At 40.5% G+C, this 26,883-nt stretch overlaps 1 protein-coding gene across 2 annotated transcripts; it reads right to left on the bottom strand.

Annotated features, from left to right (window-relative positions):
- Positions 1 to 287: 287 nt before the first annotated feature.
- TXLNG (taxilin gamma) lies at positions 288 to 24,887 on the bottom strand. 2 transcript variants are annotated; one of them, XM_075718994.1, is made up of 10 exons: positions 24,729 to 24,887; positions 15,433 to 15,745; positions 14,638 to 14,729; positions 11,128 to 11,298; positions 10,210 to 10,404; positions 8,683 to 8,802; positions 7,546 to 7,620; positions 5,253 to 5,345; positions 4,616 to 4,711; positions 288 to 3,568 (listed from the first exon to the last, which is right to left on the bottom strand). In XM_075718994.1, the coding sequence occupies exons 1-10, from the start codon at positions 24,870 to 24,872 to the stop codon at positions 3,248 to 3,250; spliced, it is 1,620 nt and encodes a 539-aa protein (XP_075575109.1). In that variant the 5' UTR covers positions 24,873 to 24,887; the 3' UTR covers positions 288 to 3,247. The 2 variants fall into 2 exon arrangements, with proteins under 2 accessions (XP_075575109.1, XP_075575102.1); XM_075718987.1 differs by having other exon boundaries at positions 24,762 to 24,872.
- Between the last annotated feature and the right edge of the window lie 1,996 nt (positions 24,888 to 26,883).

A 26,883-nucleotide genomic window follows, 5' to 3' on the forward strand; every position in this document is an offset into this window, starting at 1 on the left:
TTCACTCGCCGTGCTCCGCCTGTGCGGCTCGTGCTGGCTGCCACCAGTGATGTGAAGTCATGGACGTGACCCTGCGACAGCACCCTTCTTAGGGCACCTCGCGTGAACAATACGCCCCCAACTCGGATTTCGCGTCTTTTAATCTTCATTCTTGAGTTGTCAAACAAACACAACGAGCTCAGCAGATCCAGTTAGAAGACATGAATATGGTGTTAAAGAAAAACTCGGAGTCCAATATATTAAGCGTACTTATTTACTTAATCTATACAGAATCGAGTAGATAAAATTTCAGATTCACATTAGTGAAAAATCTCTACAAAATGTTTTTGAAAAGCAAAACAAAGACTGCCTGTTCATTTATCATTTTTCCTCATGAAAGCAGACATGGGTTGTAAAAATAAAGCAGTGTGTTTAGCACAAACTAGATTTCTGCATCACTTTTTTCACAGTTATTTCCATCTACAGTCCAAAGAGGTAGATTTTCTGCAACACCTGAGAATTGAACTGTAACGTAACCAGGTGTAATGAAAGGAAGGACAAAACATTAGAGATACAGCCCTAACTTACTTGTGTATGTATACACATATTTGGGTCTTGCATCACATCTAATTTAGCTTTTTGCAGCTTAACCATGGTGAAACTGTCAATCAGGCCCCAGAGTTCTGACAGTCAGACATACTTATTTCAGGCTACATCAGTTTACAGCCCAGGTTAAACAGTTTATGGTAGTGGGAGAAAGGCATTAATACAAGCTTACTTAAAAACCCTACTGGAGCCAATTTGGCTGCAGACTGGCAGTGCAAGAGCCTGCTGTATGGCAGATCAGTTAGAGTGCTGAGCCTACCCCTCATGTGGATTCATTTTTTTTTTTTTTGTTGTGGGTTTGTTTTTTTTTTTTTTTTTTTAAACAACACTCTAAGCAATACATAAATCTGTATTGACTGGTTTCAGGAAGCAAAGTACTGCTCACCTTGGCCAGATAAGTTGATATGATATGGGTATGTTAAGGGTAGAAAAAAGATATCCCCATTTTAAAAGCCTTTCACTTCGGGCGTTCTGCTTCATTTATATATTAAGTCAGTAACAAATATATTTGTATTGCTGTTCTATACATGTCATGTCTCTAAAAGCCCTTTAAAATATTCTTGCAGCAGGGTCCAAAAATTCACTCTTGCCTCTATATAGAACAAGCACTATACAAAGAATTGTTAAAGATACAAATGTCCAAATAATAAATCGTAAAAATAGAAAACTGCATGTCCTACCTTGCCAAGGGTATGATGCATCAAATACAAAGTTTTTCACTTTTCCTCAGGAAAATTACTTCATGCTTAGTGTTAGCTGAAAACCAGTTCTCACAACAACTTTTTTTTTTTGTTTTAAACAGCTTGATTCTATAAAGCAAGTCATTTGAAAAGCAAGTCTGAAATACTTCTTTCCAGTATTTTTTTATGCCATATGGTTAGCATGATTATAATTTCAAAGCTCTGAGTCTAACTTGACTGCTCACTGCTACCTTCTTTTCATTCCTGCATTGTGCTTGGACCACAAGCACAAAACCCACACACATCTAGGAGAAAGATGGCCAGCTTCCCATTTGCTCCACCGTTTAAGAAATGTCAGTTTTGCACAGTTCCTCTCGGTGGTATGAGCTAAAACACATTTATCAGGCCTTATATGACCTTACTCTCTTTCAGAGACAGCTACATTATTTCAATGTACATTACTACAGGAAAAGGATCAGGAGCTCAGTGCAGCCTGAACATTCAAGTAATTTAGCCACTAAACTGTCAAGGGCAACGAGGGTGGGAAGCTCATTGAGGGATGTGCTTGATTCAGAAATCCCCTCCCAAGTAAGTGCAAAGAACTCTAAGTACCAGAAAAGGCTACACATGTTCGTATTTCTTAAAATGACAGCAACCAAACCTAGAAAGTAAATACATGGGACCTAAAGTTAACAGTAGCTTGTAGTTATTTCACACATTGTCTTGCCAAAAAATAAACATTGGACCTAGTTTCTCTCAGGAAAAGAAATCAAAATGCGGATATGAAATTTTCTAGGAAAAGGCTATAGGGTTTAAGGTTAATAAGGGAGCTTTGCCTGTGGTATGTTAGCGTAAGAATTCAAAGTACCATCTTTACCAGATAACCTAACTGGGAAGGCACTCTGCCAATCGGTACAGCTTTGAGGTTGAGCGTGCAAGAAATTCCACGTTGTACTTCAGGAAAAGTATTTGAATCTACACGTTCAATTATAACCAGTATACACTTAACTAACACTTAAATAGGTTGCATACAAGGCTATTGGAGAAAGCCTATATGCCACAGACTTGTATCTTCCACACCTACGGCAGTAAATGTCTATTTTCCAGCCCTTCGGATAATCCAGAGATTTGTCTAGACAGTAATGGATTTCTCTAGTTAGGATAACCATGTGATGAACACACTGCAGCCAAGAGGGAAGAACGTGACCACCACCTGTGCAATAGGCTACACAACTGCAAAATTCCACTCGGTAACGTTGCTGTACATTTTCTCACACATTTATATTTAACATGTTCACAGGTAGGGCAAATAGTCCAAACTAAACTTTACAACACAACCCTGAGAAGTCTGCAAAAAGTTGTACACCCTGTTTCACCAGCTGCAAATTAATGTATGTCAAAGCTGTTTTTTTCATACCACAAAGTACATAAAACCCTTTAAACATCTTTTACTATATTCTGGACCATTACTTTTTCATTCATATGTATGAAAACATACTAGAGGGGAAAGCTGACATTTTTTACTGGCCATTAGACATCCTTATGTAGATAAATTTACTAGAAAAACTGGTAATCTTTAGTATACTGAGGGGCAAATCAATTAACAAAACCAGAATGCTGTTCTTGAAACCAAAAAAAGTGACATGCTGTCACTATTTTCCCCAGAACGATGTTGTATCTGTACACGGTCTTCCATGACAGTGATTTGTTTTGTGGGGAGGAAACGCACATGCATCCTTTTATGGAAAAATATTTTCTTTTAAAAAATGAGGCAGATGTGCAACACAGTTGTGGAAAATTTATAGTTTAAGCTATTTAAAGCTGCTATGCAGCTTCCTGTACCACATAAGTCCAGTAGTTCTAAGAAAATACAGATATGGTAGAAAAAGTAAGAAAATTTTCACCACAAAACCAAATAGTTACCACCAACAGAGAAAGTTATACACAAAATATATCTCTCAATACAGTGTTTACACTTCGCTTTAGTCTACAGATTCAGTGCCAGGAACAGGACTTGTTGAGACAGTCTTTTCGGAACTGTTTGCCACACGTGATTCCACATCAGGCTGGATTCCTGGTTCTGTGTCAGTGGGAGTTCCCAGCTCCTCGTGGGAATTGAGCGTGCAGGACTGCAAAACCTGCACAGCTAGATCCACATCTGCTTCTCTGAGAGAAACCTGCTCCTTAAGGACTTCCACCTTCTCATTCAGCTCGTTCCTTTCTGTCTGAAGGGCCCTGCATAGCTTCTCCAAACGCTCCAGTTTTATTTGAAAGCCCTTGTATTCTTTATCTCTTACTGTTTTCTGAAGAACAAAAAAATAAAAGCTCTGTGATCCAACTGATTTTTTTTTCCTCTTTAATTAATGAAAAGAATCACCACTATTTAATCCTGAATATTAAGTCTTAATTAATCTAGTAGGTTAAATTCCACCTGCACTAGAGGAAGTTCGCTCAGCATACTTCACCACTACACTTCAGATGGTTTGTTTAAGCTGGAGTGGCAACACACATCTCTAGAAACAAACAATGAGAACTTTATAAATACATAATGCTAATTGTAAGGAGGGCTGAGTATCAGTGAGGATCCTGAGATGAAGTCCCATAAAGCAGTCAATTACAACCCAAATAATAGCAACTGTAGGGAGCAGAAGGGTATACAAGTAGGAAATCTACAATCCGGCAGCAGAATCCAGGTCAGAAGGTGCTATACTCACGGCTCTCCTAACTAGCTCCTTAAGCGAGGAGAGAAAGATAAGCAGCGCTACAGCAGAACCTGCATGACCTAGCATGGTTTAGCACAATCATACCCAATATACTTGAACTAGACATTAGACAGTGTAGGCAGAACCGTATGCCTATGGCCTGTGTGAAAACTGTTTTAGCTCCTCTCTTGCTGGGCTACAATTAAGTAATGGCACCTTATGACCTCAAAAGCAGCAACAATGCAGGAAAGTAACGGATCCCTTACACACACGGGTTATTTCCTTCATGTCAGTCTTGTATACTTAAAATAGATTTCTATTGCAGCACTAATCGAGCTTTGCTCAGCATATTAAAATACAGTCAATTCATTCAGCTTGTATCGTTTCACACACATTACCCCACCAATTAAACAGTAAGCAAGGAAAGATGAGGCTGAATTTTTTTTGTCATGAGTTTAGATTTATATAGCAGCTTTTTATTTTCCATGTCTGAGAACAGTACCATTTGCACAACAGAAAACATAAGGCAGACAATCCAAGAAGAGGCTATTGTGTGTTATTTCTAATTCCCTAAAACTCAAACACTGTATTAAGTTCTCTAGGATACAGGCTCTAGTTTAGCCATACTGCTGTTTAAAAGATAATTACCTCTTCAGCCATTTGCAGAAGAGCCTTGTTGTTGTTTTCCCATTTTGTACGCCACACTATAGTTTCCTTTTCTAGTTTCTTAATCTTCTTCGTCATCTACAAAAGATAAATGAGAGACTTAATTCTGTGGCTCACATTGCAACCTAAGTAGGTTTACGTGAGTAATTCGACGACTTAGTGTTACTTTCCAAGTCCAGTTTGAACAAGTTATTTTACAGAAAAGTCTTTCTACACAAAATCAACCCCACAAATACAGATTCTGCATTCAAAGAAAACAAGATTCGTTCTTAAAAGAAGTAGACTAGCAACCTTAAAGTACAACTAATAAAAAGCTCCAGGAAAATAATTTTTAAAACATAAGCACAGCCAAAGAGACAGAGAAGTATCGTATGCATTTGACAAAACACTGAAACTGGGATTTAGATATTATGCAAATATGTAAAAAACCAGAGAAAATTACATTTCCTTCCATAATATGACAAATTCTTATGCCCTATCTTATGATCCAAATTAAATGTAAAAATACTTCCATGTATTTTCAGAAGGCAAACACTGTTATAAAATCTAAAATGCATCCCACTAAGAGCATGCATTTTTATATTACTTTTTATGAAACTCCAAGGAATCCTGTAAGTACCTTCTCCATTTCTTGCCTGAAGGTTGTAAAGAGTTCATTACTTTTCGCCATGGTGGTCTGGAATTCTTCAAACTTATCCATGTAAAGAGAAAGCTGTTGGGAAAAGCAGGAACATTAATCTGAACAGCTGTATACAAATATGAAAATATTAACATACAAGGGAAAATTAAACTCAATAGTAGAAGATGAACTTTTTTCTTAATCTTTTTTTTATCCTATCCTACAATTTCCATTTGAGGAGCATGCGGAACTTGTCTGAAAACATGCTATTCAAATTATATACGAAAGGAGAGTTCTATGTTTATAAAACAGTAATATATTCTAAAGAAAAAAGGATATTAAGTTTAATAAAATTTTGGAAGACACTACAGTTCATCACTATCACATTCTTCCTTCTCCACTAAAAAAAAAAGTCTGTGGACTGTAATATACAGGAAATTCAGCATATGGTTAGTGAAATTAAACTTAGAAAACACCTACCTTTCCACCTTAACCAGCCAAAAATAACAATCAAGACTGGGACCAAATAAACATGATTGATTCCAGAAATCAAAATACACATTCACAGCCTAAGAAATCAACCCAGTGAGCAAAAATCATGGAAAGTGAATATTGACAAAGAATTAATTTAATAGGGAAAAACATTACATTTTAACAAGTGAAGAGCATTAACATTCGATGACAGAAAATTTTCTTGCCCTGTACCACAAGGTCAGTCATCAAGGAGGAACTGCAAAATATGTTAATCAACATAGTTTTTCACAAAAAAAAAAGGTTATGCTGCTTATTAAAACAATTTATACTATCAGTGTTGTGATTTGGCATTCTGAGAATACATGACCAGTAACTTCTTACTCCATCTGAAGAGTAATCAGTTCTTTCAATTCTTACATTGGGAGTTGGAGGACAATACAATTCAGAGCACAGAAATACTGTATTTTCCTCTAATAGTAGAGGAAATTGCATAACAGGAATTAGCCTACCTTGTCAACAGCAGCTCATGATTCTCTGCCATTGTGACTGAACTTTCTAGCTCATCTTATTCTACAAAAAAAAATCTGTTGACCTCAGAAAGCCACAAACTATACCCACTGTTACTATTAAAAAGCATAGCAAAGAGGCAGTGGGATTTTAAATAAAGGGTAACCACCTTGGAAAAAAAATTGTAAAAGACTAAGTGCAGCAAAAAACTATTTGGGAGAATGAGGATATTAGTAAGTCCAAATCACCGGACACCCCAAGGACTGGGGGGGTGTGTGTGTGTGTGTATGCAATTACATTTAACTAGACACATACACACTTGAAATTTAACTGTTGGAAAGCCTGGAAAATAATTAGGTATGGTAAGTGTGAAAGAAGGGCATGAAACAGAGCTTGCAAGGCGACTTAATACAAAACCTCACAAAACTGAAGCAATAAGCGGTATACAACAAAAGGAATAGCTACTGCTTCTCAGATGCTATGACGTTAGCTGAACCTACCATGTCCCTTTGCCTTACATGCTGAGCTCACGTGTGGCCAATGACTGCAGGTGATCCAGAACCACAGCACAAAAACTGGAGACCATCTCTCCACTCTCAGAGAGGATTTCGCTGTAGCATTTACAGCAAGAAAACTATTTGAAGACAGTAATTCTTTTGTGGACAGATACACTCAGTTTTAGGTTACTAAACATGAATAACTACAAGGATAAACATGACACTGCTTGCTCCCAATCCTCCACAACAGGACGGGATGGAAACAGTAAGGAACAAATTCTAAAACCTGCATGGGTAAAAATCCCCACTCAACTCTTTATAGTCACAGGGGTGTCTCTCGTCCTGAACAGCTATTAAAAAAAGATAAAAATACCTTTGGAAGGAAGAACAACAGTTTCAGAGAAGCCAAGGAATAGTAAAGAAGTAGCCACAATGAATAGATTCTTAAGCTTTCATATATTCTAGTGTTTGTAATATTAACACTATTAATTTAAAAGGACACTAACACTAGCATTTCAATATTTAGCACCTTCCAGCTTACTCTCCAGATTTACTAAGCAGCAAGTACAACATGTCAAGTCTTTACAATTTATACTTCACACGTCACTATTGAAGAATTACCTACTGGGAATTAAATTTAAGACTTTAATTAAAGAAATACCAAATACTTTTCGTAAGTAGTATATTGCATGTGATGAACAACACCACGTAGGGTTTTTTTCATATGTTGTGTTACATTCACTACAATCACAAATCTGTTGGTATTTTTTTTTTCCCCAGAACAACTCTTCAAGAGCACTCCATTAAAAAAATACCTGCTGCTTCAGCTGAGCTTCCTGTTGCTTCATCTGTTCACATTTGTGTCTGGACTCAGTAGCTTCTTTTAGCAGCTAAAAAAAAGAAATGCAAAAAGCCACATAATGAAGAAAGTACTCCTAAGAATGGCTTAAAGAACTTGATCTATGATTAAAAATGAACAAAGTTTAACATCACCTAAGGGCCATTCAACTGTGTTTTCTCATGTGGGTTTTTCATTACTACACTACACTTTCATATACATGACTTAAAGCATGTGCTGGCATGCAGAAATTATATTTATTGAGACATTTTTCTAATTGGTAGCATGAGTCAATGTTTCTATTTCTGTAGCAAGTTTGAACTGCTAAATTTATATGAGTGGTTCATTAATGAACTGTATGTAATTTATAACTGTTTTGTAACCTCAATTTGTTTTCCACCTCCACTTCTCCAGTCACTAATATGACCTTTACAGACTAGTTCAATTTTGCTTCAACTTGATACCATTTTGTAGATTCATCTTTGAAAATATTTTCATCAGGTTACAATTCCAAAATTATGTTTTAATAATATAGAACAATCCAACACTGGATGATCATTTTAAGATTATACGGGAAAAGCAAGGCTTTTGTCTAGAAGTTACAGGTACATAAGGAGCATTAAAAAAATCTTCACCTAAGTTATTTTTAATTGGAAGCTAACTTCTTGGAAGACTGCAAGTGAATTGTTGATTATCAACATACAAATAAAACATCAGACAGTTCTGGGGACAGATAGTTCAGAAGAGCATATGCTTTGTTCTGCATTTGTTATTTCTTATAGCATAAAAACAGAAGTTACAACTACAAGACAGCAAGAAAGTACCTTTGGTGTTTCACCTCAAGACATTTCCCAGTCTAAGAAAAGAATCTAAATTATATCCAGCACATTTGCTGAGAAAATGCAAACAGTAACATTATTTGCCTGTGAATATGGACACTAATGTTGCAGGCATCATACACACATACACAAAACTTAAATCTCAGTCTTGATGTTGAAATCTATCCTAACTTTCAAAAGACAGTCCCCTCAGTTTGATGCATTTGCTTTAAAATATGAAAAATCTGGTTTGGTGGGTTCTGTTATTTCTCTTAACATACATAGAATTCACTTACAAACTCCCTTTCTCTTTGATGTTTTTCCTCCGCTTCTTTAATAAGTTGGGTAGTTTGCTGAAGTTTGGCATCCACGAGTTGCTGCTGCAGTTCCTTATGTTTGAACACTTTATCAATATGCTAAAGGGGGAAAGAAAATCATATTAGTCAAATACAAAGAGTGCACTCGGTCAGTTAAGGTAAGTGCATGTGTATGGGGAGATGCATATTGTTTAGAAGTTTCATGCAAAAGAGGAAGTGGCAAAAGACTGTTTTATATGCTTTTTTCCTCCCATTATCACCACACATTATAGCTACACCTTTTTTTTTTTCTTTCACGGAAGGCAGATGTGTATTTTATTAAACTGGTACAATACTGTCAGTCACTTCATACCAGGCATTTCAAAAATTGTGTAACAAGTAGTCCACATCCTGTCTTCTAAAGTTGGTGTATCTACCTCCAATCCTAATTGTATTTTGTTACATCTAAAAGCTCTAGTCCTCATAGATTAAAAAAGCTCAAAAGGAGCAAGGTTTGCAACAATAGTTCATTTGGCTGATGAAATTCCACAAATCACTGAATTCTGCAGTCTTACTTCCATCGGTAAAGTAGCACAAGGCAGCTTCCTACCTTTTCTGTTCCCAAAATTATCTCATGGTAGACAAAAATTCCATGAGCACAAAAGGTGTGGAACTAGAGTCTACAGAGAGCTTTCTAACTGACCATATTTTAAAAAAGAACAAACACAGTTGAGAAATTATATTCCAAATGTCCTATGCCAACTAAGAACTAACTAATCTTAGCTGCTGAACTCTCTTGAAGCTTAGTTCTCTCTTTGACAAGGAGAACTGGCTGTTTTCCATTACTGTAGCTTAGACTGGCTAGCTTACATACTGGTGCCAATTAAAGCTATCTCTGTTAGTCCTAAAATACAGTAATTTCCATGACACCAGCCCAAATATATTCTTAAAGCATGTTAGCTTATTTTGATTCTATGCCAACAAGATGAGCTACATACAAAAAGAAGCTTGCCAAAACCCCCCAACCTTAATGAACCAAAACAAGTAAGACAGAGAATAACTCTTATACACCCCTTCCCATTACAATGTGAATTTATAATTTAGAAGAACTTCAAATATTAATACATATTTATTGTGGAAATAACCTTTGGAAGTCATTTAGTCCACTCAAACCAGGGTCAACTTCAAAGTCTGATCAGGTTGCTCGCACCTTGCCCAGCTGAGTTATGAATACCTCTAAAGACAGAGGTTCCACTATCTCTGGACAACTTATTTCTATTTGACCGCTTTCACCGTGAAAGATTTTTTTTCAATGCATCTTGAATGTAGATATGCAAAACCGGGCAGGAAAGGCAGACAGTGGGCCAAACAGCTACTTAATTTTTCACAGTACTGAAGTAAAAAGATTAGTTAAAAAAAATATATGATGGCTGTAAAGTATTAGGGTTTTTTCTCCCCTTTAAATAATTATCTGATCCTTACAGTCAAGGAACTAACAGAATCCCATTAGAAGCATAACGTAAGCACCTCTTCTCGCAATGCATACTGCTCAATGAGTTTCTTCAGTTTTTCTCCCAGCTCAGTATTTTCCTGACGGAGCTTGGCATTATGTATACCATGCTGTTCCAGTTGAGCCTGAATTTCATTCAGCGTAATCTGGAAGTGTGCAGTTGCTTCTTTCCGTCTTTCTTCTTCTTCACGTGCTTGCTGCATGCTTTCTTCCTTTTATGAGAGAATATTAATATGTTCAAACCGCACCATGCACCTTTTTCTTTTTTTTTTTTTTTTTGAGTCAGAAACAATGGTGGTAATTAACTTCTGGACAGTTTCAAGTCCTAGAATGCTAGAGTTAATATAAGCCACAATTATAATATGCTATGCTGACTACCCATATGGAGTGCATGGAACAAAGATCTAGAAATTCCAAAACTTTTAGAGAATCTTGTCCTTACCACTACCAACATTACTTAGAGGCTGGTATTATAAGACACTACATGAATACCTTTGCAAGTATAAGAACTATGCAGATGTTAAAACCAGCATTGCTACTATAATGAAATTTAGTACAGTGATCTCAGATAATCTCTTTGCTCTCTTCCATTTCACTCCCATCCATTGCATTCTGACAGAATTAAGCCTTTTTTGATGCCCTGCCATTTCATGCTGCTGTTATTCACTTGTGCTATTTTTTCCAGCAGTAATCAGCACTGGTCCCAGAAACAAATATGGCAAGATCACATACTGCAAGTACCATGATCTATCAACCAGTTTGAGGCGGAAAAATTTAGCGAGTTGAACTATCCCCATTTTCTTTACCTTAAAATCAGGTACGCTTATGCAACATGCCATTCATCTGCAGGTACAGGTAACGGGCAAAGTAGTAAGTAAAAAGCAGCAATAAATTTCTACCACTACTGGCACTGTAATTTACATAAATAAACTAACCTTCAAAGTCTTGTTATGACGCTGAAGCTCCCGACAGAGAGATTCCAGTTTGCTACGTGCCAAAATGGCCTTGCTATGCTCACTCTGCAAGTGGACCTTCTCCTTCACAACTTGTGCTTGCTTCTTCTGCAGTATCTTCATCTGCTTTTGAACATTCCGGCTCTCCTCCAACTAACATTAGAGAGTATATTTATTAAATAAACATAGATGAAACCATCTTTATGCATCTAGATGAGCAGACTGAACAAGCTTTTAAACATTTCAGATGAAAGCAAGGAAGTAAAATAATTTCATTAAGACCCCCAAGTTGGTCTTAAAGAGAAACTCCCATCATCCTACAGACAATTCTAAACGTGTAAGGACAGAAGACAAAAATAGACACATTCCAACTTAACAAACATTTGCCTTTGAGGAACAGGGACCATGGACCTGTTGACCATAGACTATCAGCTTGCATTCAGCTACAGGGGTAGGACTAGCCCTGAGAAAGTAGGATGTGGCAGATACAATTAAAAGCCAGCTGAGACTGGCTTTTCAACAAGTCACAACTTTTTCCACTCTCTTATCTGTAAGGTACACACAGCTGTTTATCCAACAGGTCTTGTTTTTACCATCAAAAAGAAAAAAACACTGAACTGTGTACAGAGTTCCTTCTTGTCAGCAGGAGCTCCTACCAAAGGAAGCAGTAATTAATACAAGTTTGTAAAATGCTAAGGTATTTCAGAAAGGAACCGATACAACCAGCAGCCCTGACAAATCAAGTAAAATACTATTAAAGCTGCACAGCCCAGGCTTTGTTGACTTAAGAGATCCGTGGTCTCAACCATTTGAAAAAAATTTTTATGCTATTTCCTTTAGGCTGTTTAGATGGTAGACAACAGCATTAAACTTTGTATACGGTGCTGACTTCAAAATCTATTCTGTGAATGCCTAGTGAATGGAAGTTTCTTGCATTATCTAGTTGAGAGCAAGTTCCATTACACATGATTTTTGGGCTCCCCAAGAAACCGTATTATTTAGAGTCTGTTCTATTGTAAAGAAGGTAACAATGTTAAGTGTAACACTGCTCCTTATTAGATAGCGCCTCAGCCTCAGGACACCACAGGAAAAGGCGGCTGGCAATGAGGAACATCACCATGACAGAGAAGAATACAATGCTGGTTTTCTGAAAGAGCTCAAAATAATGCTGAAGCACAGAAGAAAGAATAAATAAAGTTAAGGACCTCCATAACAACAGTACATTAAATGTATATTTAATCTAGTTTAGAGAAAAGGAATGGTAAGGAAATGTTTTGATATCCAAACATAAAAGGCCCTTTTCTTGGGTGGCCAGAAAAAACACTTCAAGTGGCTGTGCTGTTTGCATATGTATAAAACTTCAGGCCTGTAAAAGTATGCCAGTGTGAGACATATCACCAAGGATGCAAACCTTCCTGCATCACAAACTGATCTCCTGATAGATTCCAAATTAGGAAAAAAAAAAATTGTGGAAGATCTTTTGCCAGGAGAGAGGCATTCCTACCTTTATTGTACAGTCCTTTTCATGAGACACCACTGAAAAACCTGACAGTGAGCTTTAAAGATGATGAATCTTTAAAAAAAGAAAAAAAGCATTGTAGGTGCACTGTCATAAACAGTTCAAACCTCTGCTGGCATTAAAGCTGACACCTATGCCAGTGGTTCACCACCACTATTCATGAAGAAAAGAATGCATCTTAAAAGGAACACAACCAGATCCAACCTAAACTTTTTAAGGGGAACAGAGTATCTCTAAGACTCATTCAGCTAAAACAGTGCTACTGTTACACCCAGACAAGCTCCCACCCAACTTCCCAGCAGTTCTGAGCATCATGGGGAAAGCAACTATTTTCTAGGATGGTGACCGCCTGTGGACTGTGAATGTTTCCTCTACCTATAGACTATGGATCCTCTCCTGGGAGGGGAAAAAACATAACATGAACACACCCCACCCGACTGCCAAGCTTCTTGAAGGAAATTCCAATTCATTTGGTCTAGCTGTTCCCTAATTGTTTTGAGATCTTTCTCAAAAACTCAAAGTGAAGATGGTGCAGACTGTTTTCTTTCTGCAGAAGCAAGGAATTCATGCCAACCTAGCTCCTCATGCAGGCCATCATCACCACTGTGATTTGACATGGGAGCTGTTCACTCAAATAGAAAAGGGATCATGCACAAGTAATTGCTCATAAGAACTCACTCATTTACTGTATTTTTCTCTCACAACATCAAAGTTCATTTTTAGGTGGGCTCCCTATCCTTGAGTTGCACTGTGGAAGTATTATCGTTTCACATTTAAATGAAAGTGACTTCTTAGAGAAGGTTTTGAAGGAAGTTCACTCATGTGAACAAGAGCATGCATGTGAGAGAAAGCAAGGAAAACAAAGCAAAAACATAACAGACCTCCAAGAAGGACTCAGGATTTCCTAAACAGAACTCATCTAAGTTTATTCTTAAGTAATTAGTATTGCCTCTGTGAGTAAAAAGACTACCTTCTAGCTCATCCTCAAACCTCTGGAGACATTATTAACCTCAAAGGAAACCCAAATTTATTTCAGAAGAGTTATGCCATGTTGTGCAGCTATTATGTCATTTTCAGAAACATTTTCTTATTATAACACACTTGACATCTGCAGAAGGCAAATCTTATGCTTTTTTCCAAGCTACTAAGTTATCTCATTAGTTTTGCATTCATTTTGTATCTACAAATATGGTAGGAAAACACATACACACAGTATTTCCAGTCTTTCCATTCTTGTCTGTCCCTGTCTCAAGATGAAAAAAAGAGAAGCATTTTTGTCTCCAGGCACTTTCTGAAAAGTCAATTATGAGCCTTTTTCCCCTCCCAATTTTGCCATCAATTAATTTAGAAAATAAATTATCATTTCCCCTACTTGGGGGGAATGCACTTTATGATCAATTACTGCTAACATTTTGCCTTTTTGGTTTGTTACTGAAGAAACATATACTTTTCTATCCATTCCTTTGCGTGATCAGAAAGCACAAAGCAAAATTAAACCTTGATCCTTCCAACTTCCCCTACCCACCAAAATCACTGAAGAATTAAGTATAAGTGATTTTTTTTTCCAAATATCATTATCACAGTATGTTCTTTCCCTTTTATCCTAAAGGGTATAAATTATAAAATGCTAGCACAAAAACATTATCAACAGCCAAAACCTAAGAAAATAAGTAGTCCCAAAAAAACCTCTTAGCTTTTCTGTTAATCCTAATGTCACACTTCAGTACCAAGTTATCAAAAAGTTATCATAACCTATTTTTTCTTTGGATTTAGGCAGTCATGTAGAAGTGAAGTGACTACATGCAAGTTTGGCTGAAGCGATACTCATAATAAGCCTGAGTGTTCTTTTTTTTTTCCTCCCACCAACACTGTGAAACATTCAAAATTGTTAACTGTCCTGTATCAGAAGTTCCTGCATTCCACAGTTAATATTAACACATGAATAATTCCTGCTATCTTAACAAATTGCTTACCAGATCAGCATACTTCTTGCACAAAGCTGCCAGCTTTTCCTCTGGAGTAGAAAGTGTGTTCAAGGCTTGCATTAATAATAGCACTTCTTTTCCTACGAATTGGATGAAAGACAACCATACTGAGAAAACACATACTTCTAAAGACAGGCTGCTTTTCTGGTGAAATATAGAACCATGAGAAATTAGTATGAGTTAAGTTGTTCTCTGGTTTGGTATCTGCATAATCCAAACAGATGACAAATGGGAAGTTGTCACAGTAAGAATAAATTTGTCTTGCCTATGTGCCATTATACAACTTGGACAGCAAAAGTTACTTTAATCTTAAAACCACAAAAATATTTTTGTTTTATAATGGCACAAATAAAAAGAAAAATCTGAAAGAGTGAAATTTAAAAGGTTAAGTTTTGCTAATAAAAGATATTCACACAAGTGTTTTTAATAAGCCTTTGGAATTTAAGTGTCAGCAGTACTTTGGTAGTAGCATCGAACACCACAACCCAAAATTTACAAGTTAATTCAACAACCGGTAAGTTTAAAAAGCTGATTAGTAATTACCACATTATTATTATTTTTATTAATGTTCCTGTAAAAACAGCATTACCAGCAGAAGGATTCTTACATATGCATTAAGAACTGTCTTTTCCTAAGCAGAAGTACACATTTTCTCAGAATATCCTGTTAAAGATGACATGTTTTGGCTACAAAGTAAACTTGAGACAAAGACAGAGAAAATGCATAGCTATTTTATGAAAATATTAAAGCCATTTAAAAATCAAAACGCCAAAGAGAACATACCCAAAGTTTTCTCTTTGTGTTTTTCACTCTCTGGGTCTTGTTGGCCATCAGGGGGATCAGTACAGGCTTCTTCTCTCCCAGGAGTCTCCTCACGAGACTCCTGAGAGCAGCATGTGGACCCCGGGTGCTTTCTGTTCTTGGTGATATACTCAGCTTCTTCCAACGCGCCCGTGTTTTCCAGGCCGTAACAGTTGGACTGCGCGTGCTGCAACGCTGTATCAGACAATTCATTGCACTTGCTGTTCACCAGCTGATCCTGGTTAGTCATTCCCATCTCCTGAGATCCAGCTTCTTCCATTGCACCACCAACCAACTTCAAGAACGGAAAGGAAAAAGCGGAAGTAAACAGTCAAGCAACTGTATTTAAAACGAAAACTTCTACCTTTCTTTTGCACAGACACATAAGAGTAAAATTCCACTGTTATTCAAGTTGATACTCACTGTTGTTAAGACAGGTATATAAACAACTGTACACAGAATGAGCCTAAAGAGTGATGAAAAGAGCACACGAGCCCAGAATATTAATTACTCTATTATGAAACAACTTCCATATGTTGGCATTGCAAAAATGTTTATATTCTAGAATTTAAAAGTTCACATGGAAGTCTGCTCTAAAGCTCCAAAACTAATTGGCTATCATCTCAGCTGTTAAAGCACACAATCTTAAATGAAAACATTCCTCCCTCATCATTCTTAAAAACATCTCACAAATCAACACTAAGTGTACTAAATCTAAAACTCAGCAAGAGTTTAACTAGCTTTACGTACTGTTATTTGAAAAATAAGGTACAGAAGTTGAGACAGGAAGACACCATTATTAAAAACAACTTTATTACATATTAGTTTCAGAAAAATGGAAGATATCAGTTTTAAAACATACTGCAAGAAGGAGGGGGAAAAAAATTACCTGCTAGGAAGTCTAAAGAAATCCACAGAAATACATTGTTTCGATAACATACATCGGGTAAGAGTTTAAACTACTTCAGTCAGAATGCCAAATACAATTGTCAGGTCATGACTCAAGAAAATCTGTTGTTATAACAAGAATGACAAACAGGGCCAAGAGCACATGCACTTTTTTCAATGTTACAACTCACATCTATGAAATCATAAAAAGTGAATATTAACTAGCTTCAGATTTGGACTCCTGCTACCTATGATTTTTAACAATACATTATTTCTGCTCAGTTAAACAGAACTTTCTAGAAAGATTTCTTAAACTCCCAAATGTTTAATCATTTAACCAAAAAGTTAAACATCACCAGTTGTTTTAACACTGCAGTGATATGTCCATATTTTGAAGCAGAACACCTGACAATACCACTTTATAGCTTATTAAGCAGCTACCAGACTTGGCTCTTAATCACCAGAACATCATTCTCAATTTCTAGAAATATTTAAGACTGATGAGAACTTCAAGGGTGTTTGGTTGGTTTTTTTTTGTTTGTTTTGTTACACTACAGAGGCTGGGACTCATGACAATACTTGGAGATGACTGGGTATTTTTTTTCCTGTCCATTTGCAATCCTACTATACAATGTGAATACATAGTTAAAAGTATGGTAAGCAGAGTTGAACTCACTTTACTGCCAAAGTAAAGGGATCATTCTCATTGATTTATTTTCAGTGAAAGTAAATTTCCTTAAAAAGTTACAAGGAATTATAAAAACAGGGCTTGTTTATATGCAGAGTTATGCTGTTTAAACACAAATTAATTTCAGATTACCTTATATTTTAGTATTAAAAATGCACTAATTCTTAAAGCCAGGAGTTTGCACTGGGTTTTATATTCTGCACAGATGGACCGTTTTCCTCTTCAAAAGGAATTAGCCAACATCAAAGGAACACAGCCAACACTAATAATATATTGTGAGATATATTTCAACTCCCAATTTGTTCAGCATGCCTGGAAGAGTTATTTAAAAATCATTAAACAAATATGCATTAATATGGTAAAAAAAAATATGTAACAGCTTAGTTGTTCTCTGTACTTAAAGCAAGTCCCTTGTTTTAGACCCTATCTCAAGGCAGATTCATTCTGGAGAAGATGGAATTTACCTTTCATGAAAGACAACAAGCTTTTTAACTGCAAATAATCGGTATAGACATTAAGGAGCAACTTTTGACTTATCAAGGAGGATTCACTTTGCACTGCTCTTTACAAGCGTGGAAATGATGCACCTGCTTTATGGACAAATACAAACACACTGCAGTTACATCATTCTCCAATCACGTCAGACAATGCTTGATAAATGCCTGAAAAGGTAATGGCGTTGCTGTAACAAATAACCAACCCCAACATTGAACAGTTGACTTAGAGCTGTAAAATGCATTTTTTTTTTCCTTAGGTAGTCTTAAACTGTGGGGCTTCCATTGGCTTGTGAAAGCATTACCCCTCCAAGTTTAGGGTCTGCTAAACAAGAGATGCTTCTTAAAAAAGGACACGAGATGTGAAAACAGCAGAGCTCACTTAACCTTTTTGTAGGTACCAATGGTTGAAACCATGGCACAGACCTTCTCTGAAACCACGATTCATACAGAAGCTAAAGATACTGTGTCACACTGCATTGAGAAGAAAGATCAGAGGTATCTGAACACCACATGATATCAGAGTAGAACTCCAATACCAACACAACAGCTGAAACTTCCAGTTTTTCTAATCACACAGAACATGAACTGTCGATTCAGATACTTATGCCAAGAAGCTTGGCAAAAGGTAGGGAAAGTCTGCTCAAAACTCAAAGTTTCTGGTTTGGCACGGTATTTCCAGACTTTCTGAAATCCATAAACAGACTCAAAAAAAAATTTTTTCCCCGCAAAGCAGAGCACAAAATTGCCAGGAACTCCAACAAGCAGCTGAGAAGGCCTGACTGGTTGCGGTTACGCACTGAACAGCAGCAGTGCCCAAACAGCTCTCTTGCTATCATTTCATTCCCCTTTCTCATACCCACCTCTGTTGTGCCAGCAACAACTTGTTCTAACACAGTTTATAGCCAGATGAGTACCTCAACCCAGTTCACTGCACAGCAACAGGCAATCCTGCCAACCAGATGTGCTAGCACGATGGTTGGAAAGAAGCCAAAGCACGAGAGTCACTAAGAAAAAAGTCAGTCTAATCACAGCCAGAGCGCAAGGAACTAAAAAAAAAAAAAGAAAAAAACCCCACACAACCTTATCCTCACCACAGGTACATAGTTAACACTGACTACTGAAGTACCGGAACACCGTCAGCAAGATGACGTTCATGAGAAACACTGCTTCAAATTTAGACAACCCAAAAATTTTCAGTGGTTTTCATCAGAGAAAATTCTGCCATTTCTAGGGAAAAAAGAACAACTACTGGCAGGGGCATACACGTGACCACCTCTACTAGCAAACCATCATAGTAACCTGAACACCTGTCAGTTCAGAGCTGGCAATTCATACGCATATTCCAAACCATCTGGAAGTTTCAGGGAGTGAACGCCACCTCATTAATTCATCAGAGCTTTTTGCAGAAGTCAAATTAGGTGTCAGTCCAATTCTTCACTGACAATAATAATTTCTCAACTCTGAGTATTCTCTATCATTTGCCAAAAAACCCACAAGGATTCCCAGAACTTCAGACTCATTCTCCAAAGTCTAACAGAGAAGGTAAAAATAACCTATACTGAATTGAAGAAAAAGGTTTGCGCACAAGTGTCTTGTACGTGTCATATATTTCAAAATAACAGCAATAGTGAAAAAAAAATACAGAAATTGTCAACCTTCTTTTGGTTTTCCAGTGAACATGGAATAAACCCAAGCTTACTGACAAGCAAGCATGCTCCCTGCAAAACCAAAGCTCAGTGTGGCAGCAGACAGTTTTTGTAATAATATCCAAGTTTCTTAGCTTAAATACAATTAAAAATTGACGACCACAGGCTAGAATACTGTACTTAAAGAAGTAGTTCTACCAGCAGCTAGGACAACCTGGTAACATACCAACAATAACTAAAAAACCCCTAGTTAAATTCTATCAAGTGTAGTCTGTAAGTTCTAGCAAAACTGACAGCAGTGGCACAACGTACTAAAATTCTCATGTATTTAACCTAGATTAGGAAGCATTTGTTTTTCATTTTAAACACAGAAGTCTGCTATTGCCTGACAGGGGCCACAAACACTAATAGCTAGATGACTTCCTGATCATGACTAATAAAGAATTTTCTACACTGGCTCTCACTTTAGCTATTAAAAACATAACCAACAGTCTAAACAGCCTTCTTTCAAAAATAAAATTGAGTGTAACACTTTAACTACAGATAGTTTCAGATTTGATCTGTATCAAGCTTCAAGTTGGAGTATAGCGATAATAAACGTCACATTGAGAATGTTAACCATATTAGTATCACTGAAATTGCCCCCCTTACTGAGACAATGGTCAGAACAACCCCAACTATTACCTCTATCTTTTCAAATGCGTGCTCAGACGAGTGAACTTCTCAGTTTAACATTCCAGCCGGAACAGAGCACTTCCAACAGCACATTGTATAATAGTGCTGATTCAGTACTGACTGAATAAAAACAAAGCAAAACCATCCCACCAAAGACCTTCTACTGAAATAACCACTACCTTTTCTAGCTGCTACCATGCTCTCTCAGCTTCCAGCTGGCTTCCAACCTCCAGCTTCTAACCAGCTTTAATGATAGGTGGCTTATAATCTGACAGACCAGAATTAGATTGTTACATACCTAGGAAGATCTTCAGAGAGAGACAAAAAGAGTATGTTGTGCAGATAATGTGCCATCTGATAAGATCACAAAATCGTTTATCAAAATTCAAAACTCTACCATCAAAAAATAAGATACTTGCCACCCACCGAACTGTGAAACCAGCTATTACAAGACACTGACATTTCTGAGTAAGTGTATCACCTTCAAGCTATTTAAGATTAAGAGTTACAGGCCAAACAACTTGAGGATGCCTGTAGGAAAATTACTGGTAGCATCACTGCTGCTCACCCCAGAGTTTTTGTTCAGTCTTCTGCTCCGTTTTCTCAACTTGTACCTTGATCAAAAAAGGTGCATGTCCAGAAAACTCTACCTTACTTCATACTGAAAAGACGAGAGTACAAGATAGGTATCCTATTTGTGAAACTGGCTAGGATCACAAGAGCCTAAGCCAACTTTACTTCAAACAGCACTGCTTCAGTAACATGTGCTGCACATAAGAACAAATCTGACACCTGGGCAGAACTTACCCTACCTGCCAAAATGTATCATGAACAGACTTATTTTTTTGTTCTAGTACCTACAAAAGCCTGTAACATACAGCGCTGCCTAAAACACACTGTGCTTATTATTGGTTCTATGTGTACCAGAGTACCTATATTTTATACTCCTGCGCATACCTTTCCCTAAAACACCTGAGAACACCTCTCTGTACTTCTTATTAAAAGAAGCCATAATTAGTAGCTACACCAACATCCTTCTTCTCCTATATGTTAGCAAATTACCCTAAAAAAATAAGCACTAGCATTAATCTATCAAAACATCTCCTACATTCCCCATAGCAGCAGTTGGTCTGTACTGTGAAAAGACTCTTACAACGTTAGCCTTTGGAACTGCTAATACTTTCAAAAAACATCCTGGAAGCTTTAGAACAAAGATATGTATGTAAACCAGATTTTCACAACTGTAAGACAACCTAAATATAAAAGCAAACACATAATCATCTGCTCAGCATCAGGCTCCAGAAAAGACCATTTGAATAACATCGTTCAGCTGACTACACTTTCAAGCTTATTGCACATGCAACTGGACATAAAAATCTTATACCCCTTATTCTGACCAATTACGTAAAAAAAAAAAATCTTGTGGCAAAAAGTATGCCATATTTATCATATATGTTTATGGTTTAAAGCAAATTTTAGGCTTCCTGCATCCCAGCAATTTACTTTTACCTGCTAACCCATGGAAACTTACTTTGAAAACATGTGTAACATACTTTTCCTCAGAGCAGATACTCAAGACTACTTCATTTAACATAACTGTATTGTGCTGAAAAAAGTCAGTCATTCTTGGTAGTAATTTTATTCACAACTTCTCCATAAAAACTAGCATTCTGGGATGTCACAAAATTTGTGTTTGAATTGTATAGCAGTGTCGTGGTTTAACCCCAGCCAGCAACCAAGCACCACACAGCCACTCGCTCACTCCCTGCAGTGGGATGGGGGAGAGGATTGGAAGAGTAAAAGTGAGAAAACTCATGGGTTGAGATAAAGACAGTTTAACAGGTAAAGCAAAAGCCACGCACGAAAGCAAAGCAAAATAAGGAATTCATTCACTACTTCCCGTTGACAGGCAGGTGTTCAGCCATCTCCAGGAAAGCTGGGCTCCATCACGTGTAGTGGTTACTTGGGATTACAAACGCCATCACTCCAAACATCCCCCGCTTCCTCCTTCTTCCTCCAGCTTTATATGCTGAGCATGATGTCATATGGTGTGGAATATCGCTTTGGTCAGCTGGGGTCAGCTGTCCCAGCTGTGTCCCCTCCCAGCTCCTCGTGCACCCCCAGCCTGCTCGCTGGTGGGGTGGGGTGAGAGGCAGAAAAGGCCTTGACCCTGTGTAAGCCCTGCTCAGCAGTAACTAAAACATCCCTGTGTCATCAATGCTGTTTTCAGCACAAATCCAAAACACAGCCCCATACTGGCTACTATGAAGAAGATTAACTCTATCCCAACCAAAACCAGCACAAGCAGGTACGCCTTCATCCACTGATCTAGACACAGTAATTCAGTGCTTGTGACCACAAGACTAGCTTATTAAGGTTACTTCTCCAAGCAATACTTCTCCATACTGTGCTCACTGACCTAAATGATCACGCAGTCGTAATTATACCTTTCTGAAAACCTGATGGCCTCTGAGGTGGCTTCCCCACTGAACTAAGATCTTAGTTGTGAGATCAGAAAGTATTTTCAAACGAACATTTCACCCTGTTCTGTCATTACATTCAAAATTATGTTCTATGCACTCATTTATCTAGTTTCAAAATACTGGACTGAGGCACCTGCAGTATTGCTCATCGTTAGTTTCAAAGAAAGCACTGCAAGGTTAGAAGTCCCAACACAGCAGAAGGATGATTAAGAAATACCTACTTTGGAAATCTGTATTTTATCTTTATAAAAGTCAATAAAGAGTCAATGTTAGTGGAATTCTACTATTAATACTGCTGGCCTTACATTCAAAATATGGTCTTTGATATCAGTTCAGACACTGGTCTTATGACATAGAAGACATTCCTGCTTTTAAAAACAGCTTTTTTATTTACCTCAAACATAATCTCAAAGGGGGGGGGGGGGGGGGGAGGAGGTTGGGTTTGTATCATTTTTCTTCTCTGTGCTCTGAAAAGACACTTCCTGTAATTCTAGCAAAAATTTCACTGGAGGAACCCAAAGCTTAAATGGAAACTTTCTGTACATTTACATGCAGGGCAAAGTGCTGTACATTTCACCAGCCATTTTTTAATGCGAGCGTTGGAGACAGGTGCTAATTAAGAAAATATTTAATATAGCATGAATCACTTCCGCCAAAGATGTTTCACTTCCTCTTTACTATAAACCTAATAGTTTTCTAGTCATCCACAGTACATTTCTGGAAAAAGCAGGGTAGACAAGTTCTGAATTCCCAATGCAAACAGGTCACAAGGAACCTAAAAATAAAGAAGCTCCCATGTACCAAAGTGGGGGAGGGAAATCTGCAAGAGACTGCTGAAGGATTTTTAATTCACAAAAAAAGTTCAAAGTAAAATTTGCGTAATATTCTCTGCAACATTTCACTTTTTTTAAAAATTAGATTCCATTTGACTGTGGGTATATGAAATAATGTGGAGATGCTGGTTGGTTTGTTTGTTTAACAACATCATCAGATGCTTTCCTAGGGGACACTAAAGTTACTTACAAACCCTTCCTAGTAAAAAACTTCAGAAAACACAGAGCAGAAGAAACGTTGTTTCATTAAGGAAAACTAGCTCCGTAGCCCCCTAAATCTCTCTCCAACAGCCAAAATAAACAACCACCACCACCACAAAGTTACTATTTCTGGGATGTCAGTATCCTTCATACGGCAGAAAAAAGTTACCACAAAAGCCACCTGAATTTATGCGAGGACACGGGATGAGATACTACAGCAGCACATGAGATTACCAAGGCAGTTCTGTCACATAAAACACCGTGTCGGTGACGTTACACCGAGTAGCTGAATTCATAGAATCATAGAATCGTCTAGGTTGGAAAAGACCTTTAAGACCATCCAGTCCAACCATTAACCTACACTACCAAGCCCACCTAAACCAATCAAGGGTAGACTAAACTAAACCATATCCCCAAGTGCCACATCTACCCGTTTTTTGAACACTTCCAGGGATGGGGACTCCACCACCTCTCTGGGCAGCCTGTTCCAATGCTTGACCACCCTTTCCGTAAAGAAATTTTTCCTAATTTCCAGCCTAAACCTCCCCTGGTGCAGCCTCTGCTGCTGGGTGCCCAAGTACGCCGACTTTAGGCTTCTCCTCCTCCAAGGCTGCACGACCAGCAGCAGCTGCCGTGAAGTCCCCGAGGACACCAGGCCACCGCCGCTCTCGGTGCCGTTTCGGCAGAGGAGGAAGGGAAGAGAGAGCAGAGGCCACCTTCGCCTATTTCGGAGGCTAAGGAAGCAGGCCCGCCGCCCCCGCCGCAGGCAGGCGAAGCCTCCGCTCCCGCCAGCCGCGCCTCGCACCTCAGCAGCGCCGCCCGCACCGCCGGGCCGCCCGGCGGAGCCCCCCGGGGGGGCCGGCCCGAGGCCCCCGGGGCCGCCCAGACCCCGGCCGGCGCAGCGGCGGGCGCGGAGGCACCCCCGGACCCCCCCCGCCCGCCCCGGGCCCCGCCACGTGCCGCCACCCCCACCGGCCCGCCGCGCGCGCGAGGCGGGGACCGCCCCGCCCCCACCGCGCTCCCCGCGGGCGGCCGGAGGGGGGAGGGGGCCACCCCCGGGGGCGATGCCGAGACCACCACCCCCTCCCCCGCCCCGCCACACACCCGCGGCGGCAGCGGCGCGTCCGGTCCCGTGGGAAGCGGAGCGGAGCGGAGCCCGGCCGGCCCCGGCGCAGGCTCCCGACAGCAGGGGAGGCGGCGGCGGGGGCACTGCCTGCCCCAGCCCCGAGCGCCCGGGCTGGCCGGCGGCGGAGCGCGGAGGCCGCATGGGGGACGGGGGAGGCGGGGAACGAGGCGCCACAAGCCGGCGGGGCGGGGAGGGGAGGGGGAGCGCCCTCCCGCCGGGCCCGGCTGCGCGCCGCCCTCACCTCCGGGCTGCCGCTCGGCGCCGCCGCCGCCGCCTCCTCTTCCTCCTCGCCGCTCTGGCGCCGGCTCCGTCCCGCCGCCGCCGCCGCCGCGCTGCCGCCGCTGCTGCCTCCTCCGCGCGCTGCCTCCGCTCCGCGCGTCGCCATGATGTGACGGCAGCATCCAAACAAGCTGCCCAAGCGGGGGACACCGGAACCTCTCCCCGCGGGCCCGCCCCTTCTCCCCACCACAGCCAATCGCCGTGGAGCTCTCTGCCCCACGTCGGGGGCTGGTGCCCTCCCTGCCCGCCGCTCCCGCGGGCCCTGCCGGGGCGGGGCGGGGGGCTCACCCCGCGCTCCGGGCAGAGGGGCGGACTCCGCTTCCCGGCGTGCCCGGCGCGGTCGCCCGGCCCCGGCACCCGCCGCGCCGCTCCCCTGCGCGCAGGCCCGCCGCGGGGCCTGCCGGGAGCGGTAGCCTGGCCCGCCGCGGGGCCTGCCGGGAGTTGTAGTCCCGCCGGCTCGGGCCGAGCGGCCGCGGGCGCCCGGCGTGACTGGCAGCCGGTCACCGCAGGGAGCGTTGCCCCTTCCCGGCCTCGGGCTTCATTCCACCTTCCCCGTGGCTGTTGCCGCCTTTGTCATCGCTGTGGGGACGCGGCCAGCTCAGCGGCGTGGCCGTGACGCGGGGCCGAGCGCGGGCTGCTTCCCGCCGGCCGGCCTCGGCTGGCGGCTGCGGTCGGCGGCGCTGCTTCTCCCGAAGGGAAAGCAGGCCGGCTGTCGGGGAGCGGCGTGGCGCAAGGGAAGCTCTGCCAGGAATTGCTTTGCCCCTGCAGCCGCGGGCAGGGCTGCCGCTGGCGCGTCCTCGGAGGCCGGTGTGGACGGGGAAGGCCTGGAGGGAGCCCGGAGCCCCGCTGCAGCCCTCGCACCTTCGCCTCGGCCGAGGCCGGCTCCCCTCCACGTGGCTGGGGCTGGGGGGAAGGCCGCTGCGGGGTTCGGGAGCGTTCTCGGAGAAGGGCTGACGACACAGGCCGAAGGCACGAAGGAAGTTGCCGAGGCACCCGTGCCCTCCTTTGAACCCGCTGGCGGTTCACGTCCGCGCACGGGCCTTGGCCTTCTGTGCGCCGCTGTAGAGTAACTTAAAACTGACGCAAGCAAACATCTTGGAAATACGTATGTTTCTGCTTTCCAGGGAAATAAACTTAACCTCTTCGTAATATGAGGGGAACCTTTATGTTCTTTTATGTGGTTACTGAATAAAAATACCACTCTAAACCTCCCTAAGCACTTACTACTTCAGAGAATAGGTAGAGTGGATACTTGTGTTGAGCAAAGTAGCTTCTGTGAGGCAGTACCTGCTTAAATTACTCTGTCCTTACATCCTAAATCGATACTTGACCAGAACTATCCAATCGCTAATTTCAAGATGAAAAATAATTTTACATTTTTGGGTATCATGCTGATCTTTAGATGGAGTTTTTCTCCCCCAAAGTAACACTTGCTCTTTTACAAATGTGTGTAATACTGAGACAATTCTTGCAAAAAGAAAAAAGGGCCTCTCCTCTCCCCCAGCAGAATTTTGATGCTCTCAGATTTTTCCCACAGATCCCTTCCAGTTGAGAGTAGCAAGAGATCCATGCAAAGATGCTCCGGTTCATCCTAGGAAGGCTCGTGCGATTGTTAAATAGGGCTTTTAAGATTACTTTTAATTTCTCCCAAGCATTATTTGAAAATATATATATCTAGTAAAACATAAATTACTCTCGTGCCCTCCTTCCCCTCCCCCAGACAGGCACTTTTTGGAATAGAAGGAAGATTAATTATAAATATCAGCTACTTTGAGAGAGAACGGAATAAAGAAGCACAGAGTTCTTGCTGGCTGTAAGCCTCTACTATAGTGAACTTCATTATAAGGCCTGTTTTGGTGAATTTGGATGCCAGAGAGGTTAGCACACATCATGCAGCAGAAGCAGGCACAAGGCCGTGCCATCCAGGGAGACAAAGTTTTCTTCCAAAACTAACATGTTAGACAATATATTTCCAGCAGTAATTCTTTTCGCACTTGAACTGGCAGGGTTTTTTTCTGCTGATACAGTGACACAGATCAATTATAATAATTTTGTGAAGAAAGATACTGCTTCCTAGTGTCATGGTTTAGCCCCAGCCAGCAACTTAGCACCACGCA

This window comes from Pelecanus crispus, chromosome 1, assembly GCF_030463565.1.
Source record: "Pelecanus crispus isolate bPelCri1 chromosome 1, bPelCri1.pri, whole genome shotgun sequence".
NCBI classification, from domain to species: domain Eukaryota; kingdom Metazoa; phylum Chordata; class Aves; order Pelecaniformes; family Pelecanidae; genus Pelecanus; species Pelecanus crispus.